Source organism: Dermochelys coriacea, chromosome 1 (assembly GCF_009764565.3).
Source record: "Dermochelys coriacea isolate rDerCor1 chromosome 1, rDerCor1.pri.v4, whole genome shotgun sequence".
Taxonomy (NCBI): domain Eukaryota; kingdom Metazoa; phylum Chordata; order Testudines; family Dermochelyidae; genus Dermochelys; species Dermochelys coriacea.
The window spans coordinates 34,679,773-34,693,415 of NC_050068.2; the positions used below are offsets into that span (position 1 = coordinate 34,679,773).

The 13,643-nt window shown below is 37.7% G+C and overlaps 1 protein-coding gene across 9 annotated transcripts in view; it reads left to right on the top strand.

The window, feature by feature from the left end:
- Positions 1-13,643, top strand: part of GRIA4 (glutamate ionotropic receptor AMPA type subunit 4) — a 294,100-nt gene that overhangs the window by 217,798 nt on the left and 62,659 nt on the right. For 8 of the 9 annotated variants that reach the window (XR_006277594.1, XR_005293872.2, XM_043504201.1 and 5 more), the window contains 2 exons: positions 2,644-2,751; positions 10,433-10,639. Coding sequence is in view for 7 of the 9 variants with exons in the window: in XM_043504201.1 (XP_043360136.1) it covers positions 2,644-2,751; positions 10,433-10,639 (315 nt within the window). In the remaining 2 variants the exon portion in view is untranslated. Of the gene's footprint in view, positions 1-2,643; positions 2,752-4,146; positions 6,404-10,432; positions 10,640-13,643 lie in introns of those variants that run through there. The other variant, XM_038408854.2, reaches the window with a different exon arrangement.

Below are 13,643 nucleotides of genomic sequence, written 5' to 3' on the forward strand. Positions count from 1 at the left end.
ATGTTTTTATTGACCAGTCATCTAGGTACAGGTACACAGATATCCCATTCCTTCTTAGGTGTGCTGCCACTACAGACAGGCATTTTATATATATATATTTTTGACAGAAACTTGACATTTTAAGCTATCAATTGTATATGTGAATCCATGGCTGTCTGGATGAAAAAGTGTATTTTCTAGCGATGCAGCCTGTTAATAAAAGAAAACTGCCTTTTGCACTAAATCAGCAATGCTCGGAATTTCTTGTCAGCTGTGGACACCTAAATCAAGACACCTGCATTTTTTACCAGTAGGAGGAGGGGAGGGGAAGATGCTCCTTACATGTAGTGAAGGACTTGCATTGCAAAATATTATTTGTTTATCAGTTTGTTTAATAAATGGGAAAAAATAGAATCTCTTTCACTTACATTAAATTACTACATATATTTTCACATGTTAAATTGTGAATCTGAGAAGTTTCATTGCTGTGGTGCAGTGACCATTCACTGTTGATACAACTTTTGTCTCAGTAAATTAATTTCAACCTCCAAAAGAAAACAGCAAACATAAAAATCACATTTTTTAATACACACAGGATTGTTAATGAGCATAGTCATGGGAGCCAGAAACACCTGAGTTCCAGTCCTGGCTCTACCACTGATTTACTGTGTGGTCTTGAGCAAGACACTTCACCTCTCCGCGTTATGTGGAGTTGACTTTCTGTATGGTAACAACCCAATATTTGCATGGGAATGTAAAGGTTGAAGATATTGTTGGCCATCTCACTGATATGATGACATGTTCTAGTACTGGGGTCTTGGGCCTCAACAGCAGAGTAATGGGTCTCCAAGTTATTTGTATCACTGTGCTGATTTGTGATCCTGTTAACAAAGTGAAAGCCATTCCATCTCTACACTGACTCTGGCTCCTCACAATTTGTTACTGACTAATACCCAGTCCTGTGTCCTGAGCACACTTTGTACAAGTTGGGCAGTAGAAAACAAAGTGGTAACCTAATTTCCTTCCCCCTTTTTATAGGAGTTACAGGGGCTTCCTTCTCCCAGATCTTGGTCTTGTGAACTCTGGGTTCATCAAGGAGGGAGGAGAAAGTGGCTGCTGGCCAATCTTTAGGCATCTCACAATAGTGGGTACTGCCAAATGACTCCTGACCTGCAGGCCTCTCATGGATCCTTTCAAGATCAGTGCAGCTATTTGAATAATTATTGAAGAGAGGGAAAGGCCACTTTATTGATACCCAACTTGCAGGTCTCCCCTCTGGAAATGAAACCACCAGGAGACTTCTCTCTAGTATATTAACTGTCCTACCTAAAGGTCACCTCGGATATGATAGTAGTGTCATTTGTACACAGTGACAGTGGACATGGTGAGGTCACAGGGTGTGGGAGATGGACTGGATAAGTGTGACATTCAGTTTGGCCAGGATTTTCAAAAATAGATATGTGCCTAAAGTTAGGATACTAAATCCATATTTAGGTGCCTAAGCGAGTGGCTTGATTTTTACCCACTCTACAGCTCTGCTATAAGCCAAAAGGAACTGAATGCTCAGCACTTTTGAAAATCAGGCCATTTATTTAGATGCCAAAACATGGACTTAGCAGCATAACTTTAGGCGTCTATTAGTCACAGTTTTGACCTCTTCCTTTAATCTGTTGCCATTTCACCCACACATATATGTCTGTCGACTCTTCAAGGGATTATGAAAGACTAAATTGATTAGTATTTCACTGTTTTTAAAGGTTTTTTTTCTCTTGAGAACTAGTTCATCTCATTTAAAAATTTAGGGGCAAATATTCAGCTGGAATAAATCCTCATAGCTTCACAGCACCCTGTGAAGTAGGGAACTGCCATTATCCTCATTTGACACATGGGGAACTGAAGTACAGAGAGGCTAAGTGACTTGCCCACTATCCTGTGATGGAGCAGGAAACAGAATCCAGATTTCCTAAGTCCCAGGCCAATGCCCCAAACCACTTGACCAGCCTTTTTCTCTATAACCCTGCATATCTAAGACACAGATGGTCCTGTGAAATAATGATTGATCTTCACCCAATGCAGAGAACTAGCACAAGCCCCGTGTGTTGCTTATGTCCCACTTAACCTTCAAACTACATGGGACTTAAGTTGTGCCCTGTTGTGCCCCTTTACCTAGGAGTGATTCCCTCCCCCTCCCTCCCTCCCCCCCCCCGCCGGCCCAAGCCATAGAATCATAGAAGATTAGGGTTGGAAGGGACCTCAGGAGGTCATCTAGTCCAACCCCCTGCTCAAAGCAGGACCAATCCCCAACTAAATTTCTCTGTGTGTGTGTGTATATAAATCTCTCCTCTGCTTTTTCCACCAAATGCATCCGATGAAGTGAGCTGTAGCTCATGAAAGCTTATGCTCTAATAAATTTGTTAGTCTCTAAGGTGCCACGGGTACTCCTTTTCTTTTTGCGAATACAGACTAACACGGCTGCTACTCTGAAACCAACTAAATCATGGAATCCAGCTATTGCTGTGCTCAATAAATAGCTGTGACAGGTTCATTCTTTGTTTAAATTGTACCATTATGGAACAGCAGCTAAACCACAATAATACTATTCTTCGTGTAACATCTTATCTTTATTGTTTTAAGTTACGATAAAAAATATGTTTTGTGTTGTAGGTTGGCTACTGGAATGACATGGATAAATTAGTTTTGATTCAGCATGAACCTTCCCTTGGAAATGAGTCGGCCATGGAGAACAGAACAGTAGTTGTAACTACAATTTTGGTAAGTTTTTTAGTGTAGTTTTTCTGGTATATGATCCAGACTACTTTCTGGTTATAGTCTCATTTAGTCTGTAAAATCCGGGGGTTAGTGGGAAGGTAACGCTGCATATTTTAAATTTCTTGATTCTCATCTCTGTACAGACTATTTCTGGTGTACATTTGAAATCTGTTTTCTCAAATCAAATTAGGGTAATTCATCCGCTTTACATTTTTATTCAGTTTTTCACATTGTTCACTGAAATAATTCTCAGAAATGTAAATGAATTCTATCAACCTCTGATTGATAAATTGAGGCTTTCAAGATGTTGAAATAAAAAAAATGCTAACTGGAAGAAATGAGAAAAGAGAATAAAATCAGGCTTCTGTACTACCAGGTGTCATTTGGTTAATATGCTGTGCTTAAAAACAGCTGTATCTATTAGATTTTAAGAGCTTGATCCTGCGAGCCAGGCACAAGGAACACAGAATCTGCCTTTACTAGTGCGTAAACTTCTAAACTGTATCCAGATAATTAGCCCATGTAATAATGGGTTATTTGCTTTTCTGTATAAACAGTACAGTAAACCTGGAAATTGAATTGGCATGTCTCACACAAGCCATTTCTTAAAAATTGAGTCCTGATATTGTTTAAATTCAATGTTTCAATGGAAAAGAAAGGGTTAATTTTTAACTGAATATTTTTCAGTAGTGCATAGTCATTCATTTTAAAGAATTCCTCAGAAGAGAGGAAGATGTGATTACTACATTAATCCACATTATAAAAGAAATAAATATATAGATTTCAAAATTACTTTTTCAAAGGAAGTCGTACAAACACACTTTTTAAACAGAATATCTAACGTATTTTTCCCTCTGAAGTCAGATGTGCCCTTTAAAGCTGATGCTTGTCAAAGCAGACTGGCAAAGGGTGACCTTTACCTGATTATTTTAAAAATTTCACACCTCTGTTCACTGCCCTTTTCACCTATCTCATTAGACAAGACTTTTTTTTTTAACCATTCAGGATAAGGTATGTCTCAAACGAGAAGAAATATTCTTTATGTAATGTCAGTGTTCTTAAGGAGAATTATCTAAATTGATGTTGAGTTGAAAATAAACTGAGGGAAAAAGTAAGTGTTGCTGGGAAATGTTCTGATTCTAAGAATGCAGTTAGTTATCATATTGTTTGTATTATATACGAGGGTTTATGCACTAACTAGGTCCTGACAAATCTCCTATTGAAGGTTATCATTCTGGGATGCAAACCGACCAACGTACTATACAGCAATTCAGAGTGTAACTCCTAACCTAATTGTATAATTTTTTGCATGGGACTTTTAAAAATATATGTATCTTTTTCCTTAAAAAGACACGGTAATAGAAAAATTATACTTCAGTACAGTCCTCCTCTTTTCAGCCTCTGATGAAGAATCCTATTTTAAGAAATTGATCAAGGAAGAAAAGAGTCCCACGATGCTGCGAACATTCCTAACTAAGGCTCAAGTATTAACCTGCAGTGTAGTAACATTGAGCTAATTTTCCCATATGGATTACTGTTCCTCTGACTGGATGGCCAGGCACTGAACCACCAAGAAAAGCTCTGTGACTATTCTGAAATGTCTAGAACAGATGACGTTAACCTTCAACTTTTCCAAGCTGAGAAGAAAATGATGGGAATAACAAGTTCTGAATTGAAAATTTTCCTCTCATATCAATCCTGATATCTTTAATTGAGGCTCCCATAAGTGAACAGTGTAATTTCTGTAAATAGCTCCAAGCTTAGGAGAAGCAAGTAAACAAAACATAAAAAGGATACCTGTTTGCCAAACGCATACAATGGGAGGGAGGGAAGGAAGGAGGGAACTTTTTCAATGTATGACTTTACCTGTCCTGTTTGCATATGTGAATAATAAATGTTATCTTTAGCAGAAGTTTTCCAATCCATGTATAAAAAGGACTGGTGGTATCATTTTTCAAACCAAGAAACTGAATGGATTTTACAAAGCATGCCCAGTTTTTCATGCAGCATGTCATTTTGGAATAAATACAATTATCCAAAAATATAGCTATCGACCTAACGTGACCCGCTCAATGCTTTGATATCCAGATGCAAAAGAAATATATCATAATTTGGTTAGAATAAAAATATATGGAAAAATTCTGTCTGTGGTTAGTCATGTGTCTCTCCCATTGACTTCAGTAGGAGCTGCATAGTTGGCTCTGAAAGCAGAATTTGACCCCCAGTTCTTAATAGTCATCTGCAAAGGCAACAGATATAGAATCTACAAGCTCTTAATCACAAAAAAGCAACATATTAAACTACAGTACATTTCAGAATCTTGTCATTTTGCTCTTCCCTGTACTTTATTCATGTTGCAAATGCCAGACAGGGACTTGTGACCTCTTTGCTGCCCTCTTCATATTGAAGGAAAGCTGATTCAATGTACATGAAAAATATCATTTTGGCTGCATACGTTCCTTCCAGTATTAAACTGAAAAGTCTTCTATGATCAATGCTGTCAAGCTTTTCAGTCTGTGGAAGACAGATATCTAGGCATTGTAAAAGATTTAAGAGTTGTCAGCATGGCATGCTTTAATTTTTGTGTGAAGTAATATAGCACTGATTATTTCGCTTTACTGTCTTATCATTTTGTATGTATCTATGCTTAATTTACTGTAATTTTACATTTGAATGTTAAATATAAGATATGTAATAAAAGGAACTAGCTCTATAACCAAACAAACAAGTTTGATGCTTTCGACTTCTGCAAAATACTATCGTCACCTGTAGTGCAGTAAATATGCTTAGATTTTATTTTACATTTTTGATTTAGCATACGGAAAAATACTCCTGGGAGATTGCTAGAGTGAAAAACGGAGACCTCTATTCTAGTGAACGTTCTCATGTAACTAATATTTAGTTTTAATATAAAAGGTTGCAAAAACCATAAGAGTGACAAAGAACTAATTGTTTAAAACTAAAGAACTGCATGGTACAGTGAAGCTTTAAGCATTTTTTCCAACCCAGGACTTAAATATAATATCAACATAATAGGTATCAGAAGGCTAAATTACAAACCTAGAACGCAAGAAACATTGGGGTTAAATAAAACAAAACCAAAGCCCCTTAATGTCATTTCTTGGTCAAGTAGTTCTCAAGAAATCCCACATTATGTACCATCCACAAACTGATCGTATATTTTAGAATCCCCACTGACTTCAACAGAAGTTTTATCAGAACTGAGCCATTAATAATGCAGAACTGAGCCATTTCCTTGCACAAAAATATTTTCTTCCACGTTATAATTTATTTTTGCAATGTTTTAGAAAATGCTAAAGGGACTTCATTAATATAGGCCAACCTTAACCAAACAGTGTCAAGGTTAGTGGTTTTTTTCTGACTTCCATTACAAAGTTGATTTTTAGTTGTGGGCATTTTACTGTACACATGAATCTTCAGGAATGTAATGGAATGATATGTTTCTGTCTGTAAAGGTACTTGTTTCAGTCACCCACTTGTACTTCAAAATGTTAAGTATTGTTATAGAATTGTGAATATAGAAGTAAAGCTTGTCATTTTAGCTACCTATGTTCAGTGCTAATCATTGATCATTTCAATGTGGACTTTGTATGTAATTTATTTTCCTACGATTATCGTTAAACAGCTCAAACATACAATGTTAAGTCCCTTTCAACAATAGCATATTTTGTACTGAATAATTCACATCTGTGTTTTCATTAGTAGGTTAGAGTTTATAGTCCTAAACTATAATTGTGACTGTCTTCTGCAAGAGATTCTGTTGAACAATCGATCTATCTCAATGGGATAAATAGAATTTAGCATTAAGATATTACTAGGTGTGTTTTATCGATTATTAATATGTGTCATCATTACAGTGTGTGAGCTTGCAATGTCATCTATACAATGTGTAGGTTAATGATCCAGTAAAACTTGCCCTTTTGTGTCCTAATGCTATTATAATTAGAGGCTGCAACAAAACACTGGATCCACACACCCACAAATTTTGAAGTGGAAATTCAAGCCCACTTTCTGATCTGAATGTGAAAATGGCCCTTATCATAATAATGCATCAGACTGAATGCCTGATCCAAATATCCCTAAACATTAAGTTGGTAGTTTGAGCATATATCTAACTATAATATAGCTCATATGGTAGACACATTTTTAAAATATTTTTTTCATTTTTTATATATCCTACGTAAAGTAATAGAAAGGAGAGGACAACCTAGCAAGAGAAAGGTAGAAAGTGTTCCTGCTACTTTAATTGTATTATTTCACATTTGTGGGTTTCACTCTATTGTTCTTTCCAACTAAGATCAGGGTCGCATTGTTCTAGGCACTGTACAAACACATAGTAAGAGCCAGGCTCTGCCTCAAAAAGTACAGTCTAAATAGGTGTCAGTCTAAAAACTGACAGAAGGTGGGAGGGGAAAGAAAAACACAAAAAAGTGAAGTGACTTGACCAAGATTTCCCGAGCAGGTTTCTTGAGTTCCAGTCCAGTGCTCTATCTACTAGATGGTACTGCCTTCACTGAGATCCCATCATGTCCCTTCTGGTCCTCCAACAACACCTTTCTTCAGCAGTTCTTCACAAGAGCATGAACTGATGTGAAGATTGAGTTTGCCTTTTTAAAAGGAAGATCAGGAGTAAACAGTTTCCAATTTATTTTACTCTTTAAAGTCTACACCTTCAAAGCAGTCCAGCCCGCAGGGAGGAACACATGGAGAGTCAGTGGCTGGGTGCTGAGTGGGGAGGGGATGTTGAAGTGGCATCCTCCATGTTTCCTCCACACTCGGCACCTGCCTGAAGTAGCTTGTGCCCGGTGTGTATTTAACGTTACATGTTGTGTTTTGTTCAAGAAAAGCTGAATCCAGCAGTTTAACCAGTCTCTGACTCAGCTTTTTTAACAGAGAGTAAAAAATGAAAAGGTGCCAGGCCAGTGCAGTTGAAGGTTATAAGGAGGTGATGTGAAGAAGGGAAATCTGACACGGCTTAGCCACATTTTTAGCTGATGCTAGGACTATTTAACTAAGCCACTGCAAAGCGGTGCATTGCCTTTGTCCTTGGTTTCTTTATTTTTTTTATCAGTTTTGTTTACAGAATGGGTGTATGGAGAGGCCCAAATTACAGTTGGCACTGCACATATGAACAAGAAGGTACTAAACACATTCCTAACTTTAAGCTTGTGGATAGTCCTGCGGAGTCAATGAGGCCACTCTTCTTAGCCATGTGCTTAAGTACCTCCCTGAACTGAGCCCTATGTAAGGAGATTGGGGGTGTAAGGAGCTCCTTCCTCCCACCACTCTTTTCCTCTGTCTGCGCACAAAAGGGATGTGATTGAATTAACAGTGGATGGGAATGCCAGGAGTGGGTGCAGGCTAGCATAATTGGCAGCACTCACCACCTAAGGAAGGTATGTTTGGGTCAGGCCAAGGGCATTGCCATCCATCCCCCCCATTCCTGACCTTCAAAAGACAGCACTGGTGGGAGGGAGTGCTGACTACCCCTTTTAGAAATTGACTTGAATAGCAAGTGACACTGTGCAATGGTTTTCCTTCAGTATCCAGGATGTCATGCACAGTACAACTAAAGTAACGCATTGCACTACTGCATGAATCCTAGAAGTGCTTCATAAACTCCAGCCCTCCAGAGGTTCACGTGTGATCTGCTGTTGTCATCCTCCAGTTTCCTGGGGGAATTTAAAGATGCATAGAACATCACCTGCCCAGTCAGGATATGACTTTGCAAGTCAGCATCCAAAGTCATCATGGACACTTTTCTATGTTTAGGGCCTTTTTTAGCTGTCCTTAGCAAACACTCTAAACTATGAAAGACCTCGAAGACAAAAAGGGTCACAGAAAAGCCATGGAAAGGGGACTCCACCCCAGGAGCACAGCACAGGCATGAAGAATGACTAGGGAGGCAGACCAGAGGCATGGCTAAGGGTAACACATGCATAACGTGCTCAGAGACCTGCTCTGGTTGAAGAGAGAATTGCTTTCTCCACCCTCCCTGAGTTGTGTTGGGCCTTAATTGGGGAACCTTCTCCTTATGCAACTTGAACTTAAGTGAAAGAGCTGACCAATGTGCCTGTTTCCTTTCAGAGTACACATTCAGTGTTCTTTCTCAAACTCAGCTGCAACCATGGGACCAACCAAAGTTACAGAAGGTGTGCACTACAAAAACAAAAGGCTAATGACACTAAAAAGATACATAACTCACTTGTTTTTCCTCTTCTAAAACATAGAAGTTTGTGTCAAATTCTGCTCTTGGATGCATAGACAAGGATCGAGTTGCTATCAATGGGATCTGTATGTCAGTGTCTAAAGGCAGAATTTAACCTGAAATATATACAAATACCAGGTGCTTATATTACGGTTAGCTTACACAATTTCCCTGTCACACTTGGTGTGGGGATATCACACTACAAAATTGCTGCTGCTTACACGTGATGTCCATGTGATAATTTCAATGAAGAATATTTAATGTACACATTTATACTTTTACTTTTGCCTATGTTCTAATTAGGCATGCAGTAAAAGATGTGAGTATGGAAGAGGGCTACATTGGTCACCATTAAGGAATCAACATTTGCCAATTGTTATCACAGGTATCTTCTATTTTGAGGAGAGGAGAAAACTGTGGTGATGCCGATGTTTTTATGAGGTAGACTTTTGGCAAATGGTTATTTTAATGGCAAGTATGTACTTTGAACTGATTATTAAAAAAGATTATGTAAAATAATTGAAGATATCATGTATTATAATTTTCATAAAAAGAAAAATACTAAATTCTGAATCCACAGGGTGTCAAAAAAAGGCAATACAATAATATTGGAATATTGTGACATTTCATTTTGTGCAATCACATACCATACATTATCATTACAGTGTAATTTGCATACAGAACATAATATCCATTTTTCTGAGACAATTTTACTTGCAATTTTCTAGCTCATTTATGTTTTAGAATGACTCTACCGTGACTTTTTTTTGCATACAGTATGCAAAGACAGCATTCTTCTAACATTACGCTTGGTCTGTGCATATTCTTTGGTGCATCCCAAGAAACCACATAGAACCTGCACTGTCTGTGTAAGGGGGAAAGTAGGTATTTCCTCATGACCATATTAGTGATTTCTGTTAAAATGCAAATTGCCTTCTAGTAGCCAAGGCATGGCCAAATATTTTAAACAATGGAAAGCAAATAACCAACCAGACTATGCATCTGACTATAAATGTAGAGAATCTCCAGCAAGCGAAAGGATGTACATAATTAAGTCAAAAAGGTTAGATTATGTCCTTACATTATCCAACATGCATTTGCATTATGTAGAGCTCCAATCATTAGTCAGCCTTTTAGCTTATGATATATGGCAAATTTCTATTGTGAGCTCTCTCACTTAAAATGGTAAATTTTATATAAATGCTTGAATTGTGTGTGTTTATAGTAAAAGGGGTATTTAAGACTGATTTTATAACATTTATAAGCAAGTTAATAATGTAAATAGAACATATTCATATAAATGGATTTCTGTTAGTGCTTGGAAGTATACATGTGCTAATGCTATCTGTGAGCTTTTGATAAAATACATATAGTGTTCAATCAGCAGATTACATGTTGCTATTCAGAGTCTATGCTGTATACTTCTCCTTTACAGTTCTACTTCTTTCATTATAGGAAGCCCCATATGTTATGTTCAAGAAAAATCATGATACATTTGAAGGGAATGACAAGTATGAAGGATACTGTGTAGATCTGGCATCAGAAATTGCAAAACATATTGGTATCAAGTACAAAATTGCCATTGTCCCTGATGGAAAATATGGAGCAAGGGATCCAGAGACAAAAATCTGGAATGGGATGGTGGGAGAACTTGTTTATGGGGTAAGCATACTAATTTTTGAAGTAGGATTTAACTTATCATAACATTAGTCATAATATTCAAAGTATATATGCATTTCATTTGATCTGGGGCAAAAAAAAAAAAGAAAATAACCAGAATTCAGTTTGAGCATTTATAGTGCTTTGTTATTTTCAAGTTAAAATCACAGATATTTTAAGTGTTCTACTATTTACGCAGATAAGTTGTTTCTTCTTAATATTAGTAGATTTTACAGTTTGGGCATTTTCCTTAGGTTCATAGATTGAAAAATTAATATTAGACCATTGTGATCATCTAGTCTGATCTCCTGCAAAACCCAGGCAATTAGAATTTCACAATGTTACTCCTGCTTCAAGCCCAATAACTCAGCATTGAATGGGGTATATCTTTTAGAAAGACACAAAGTCTTGTTCTAAAGATTTCAAATGATGGAGAATCCACACGGCAATGTGTTGTCAATGTGATCCACAACTAGATTACTCAAAATAAAACCAGCATTTCTCAGAAGGATGGCATCAATGATAGGATTTAAGAGTGAAACTAATCAGTTCTGAAACTATGACTGCACATTCTGTCATGATCCATGGAAAGTCTCCTCAGAAAAGCAAAAAAAGTAAAATTCCTGAATACAGATAAAACAGGAACATTGAAAGAAGCAGATTGTGGTTCCAGAAAGATGGGAGAATATCTAAGGAGATTTGCAGTGTCTATTATTACCAAACCTAGAGAAGGCTCAGAGAGCCACCTAGTGGCTCTTCATCTTGGTGATAAATAAAAATCCATCCTGAAATTATCCAAGTGAGAAGATTTACACTAGTATGCACTGCTGTGAAGATTGCCTGAACCAGTCAATAAAGAAAAGAAAAGAAAAGAAAAGAAAAGAAAAGAAAAGAAAAGAAAAGAAAAGAAAAGAAAAGAAAAACTGAGTGAACAGAGTTTCACCCTAAACTCCACAAATTTCCCAGGATCCATGCCAATTACAATGAAGGCCAGGACCATGCATATCAAAGCCTTGTGCCTCTTTCCAGCTCCCCAGGAGCCTGGTTCCAATAGTGCAGTTTTGCCAGATTTTCCCCCACAGGCAGCAGCTCTTGGAACCCCCAGGCATGGACCTGGGGCTGTCCATGCACTTCAGGAGAGTGGGAGATGGTGCCACAGATGTTGTTGATCTCTCATTCCACATGAGAGTAGGAAGATTACCTGTGCAAAGAAGAACCTACCTGTGCAGTTCCCAAGGAACTATCCCCGTCTCTGTTTTTTAAATGTGGAAAGACTGCCTGAACACCATCTAAAGTGTGAGCCTCTTCTCTAGCAGCATGAAGGCAACACAACTGTAAAATTCTATCAGGAAGGTAAAACATGAGAATTTAGCAGAATATCTTTATTACAGTAAGTTGCAAATGAAGAGCCAAATCCTCAAGTGGTGTTAATCAACATAGTTCCATTGACTTAATTGGAGATGCACCAGTTGAGGATCTGGTCCAAAATGTTCGAAAACTTTAAATAGATTGAGAGATATTTCATAAAATATATGAAGAGCTAGTAGAAGCTTTTTAAGTGCACCCACTATAGCTGAATCATGAGAGAGATGTTGGCCCTCCATATAGTTAGAACCAATTCAGAGAACTTGCAAGCAGAGTTTGAAGCCTATTTGTCCTTAAATAATCTATCTCATTAGAGGCAACCAGCTGCAGTACTGACCAAAAATACCAAAAGTATTTAGCAAGCTCAAACAACAGTTAGTGCCAGCTACATGCTAACTTCAATAGAAATGAAAAGCATGAAACCTGTGTGCCATATCCGGGGTTGCAAATGAACTGTGTGAACCAGACACCCCATACATGTGATAAATACTTATTTTTCTGTCAGGGAGGAAAGTGATGAAAAGTCTCATGGCACTTAGCAATTGAGTGTAGTAGTTCTTGTGCAGTTCCCATGTTATCATTTAGGGGAAATGGAGACTCAATTTGGTTCTAGGAGTGGACTATTGGAGTGTGAATGAGGACACCTTCTGGCTGTGCTAGAAGAACAAAGGATAGTGTGCTTGCTATCTCTGCCTTTATATACAGCTATTCTTTCCAGAGTTTGTATCAGCACGTTGGATCCCATCTTCATAACAGCATAAGGCAGCATTAAGGGCCAGTTCTTGTTCCCATTGCTCAGCCCAAGTAGGTAGTTGTTTAGGATCTCCATAGGAGAGGGCGGGGAGAGATCCTCCACCCCCAACCACTTGAGTATCTTGAGCACCTTCCAGTAGTGTATTAAGTAATGTGACTGACATCTGTCACATACAATTTGTTCTCCCTCTTATCCTCTACCCAGTGGAGAATTATGCATGCATTGTTGTAATGTTTATTTTTCTAGGGGTTTGTTTTGGTTGGGGTCTTCTTGGACTCCATAAATGCTATCTAGAAATCCCAGTGTACTCTCCTGATCTATCTGAATGACAGTAATAGTCTCGATAATACTCTACGACCCTTGATAACTAGCTTATTCACAGAAGCACCTTGTGTTATTGCCGTTAGCAATTTGCAACAGGTGTTTCTAGATGCACTAGCAGTCAACCCCAATTAAATATTCATTCTCTTGACACAGAATGTTATTCTTTCACTTTGTAAGGAATAAGAATGTCATTACCAATTTCTGTCAAAGTCTGAGAAGTGATGGGATTCTAGAGTTCATATTTTTATGTGCTTATTTTAAGACAGCACAATATGAGTGGTGGTCAGGGGAATGACTAAATATTATATGTACTCATAGGGAAGAAATATAGCACTCCAGCAAGTAAAACTGTCCTTAGCATCAGACCTAATCTTGCCATGATACCTAAAGTCTGAAGGATCCATAACCCATCCATGCTCGAAAGTAATGCAGCCTTGACTGAAATATTGTCATAGATGTAGGATTTTCAAGTTTATGTTGTTGCTGTTCAGCAAAACTCCAGTTTCACCAAGCACAAAATAAAGTAGAAAATTGATTTTATGCACAGCCAGTTATATGAAAGAA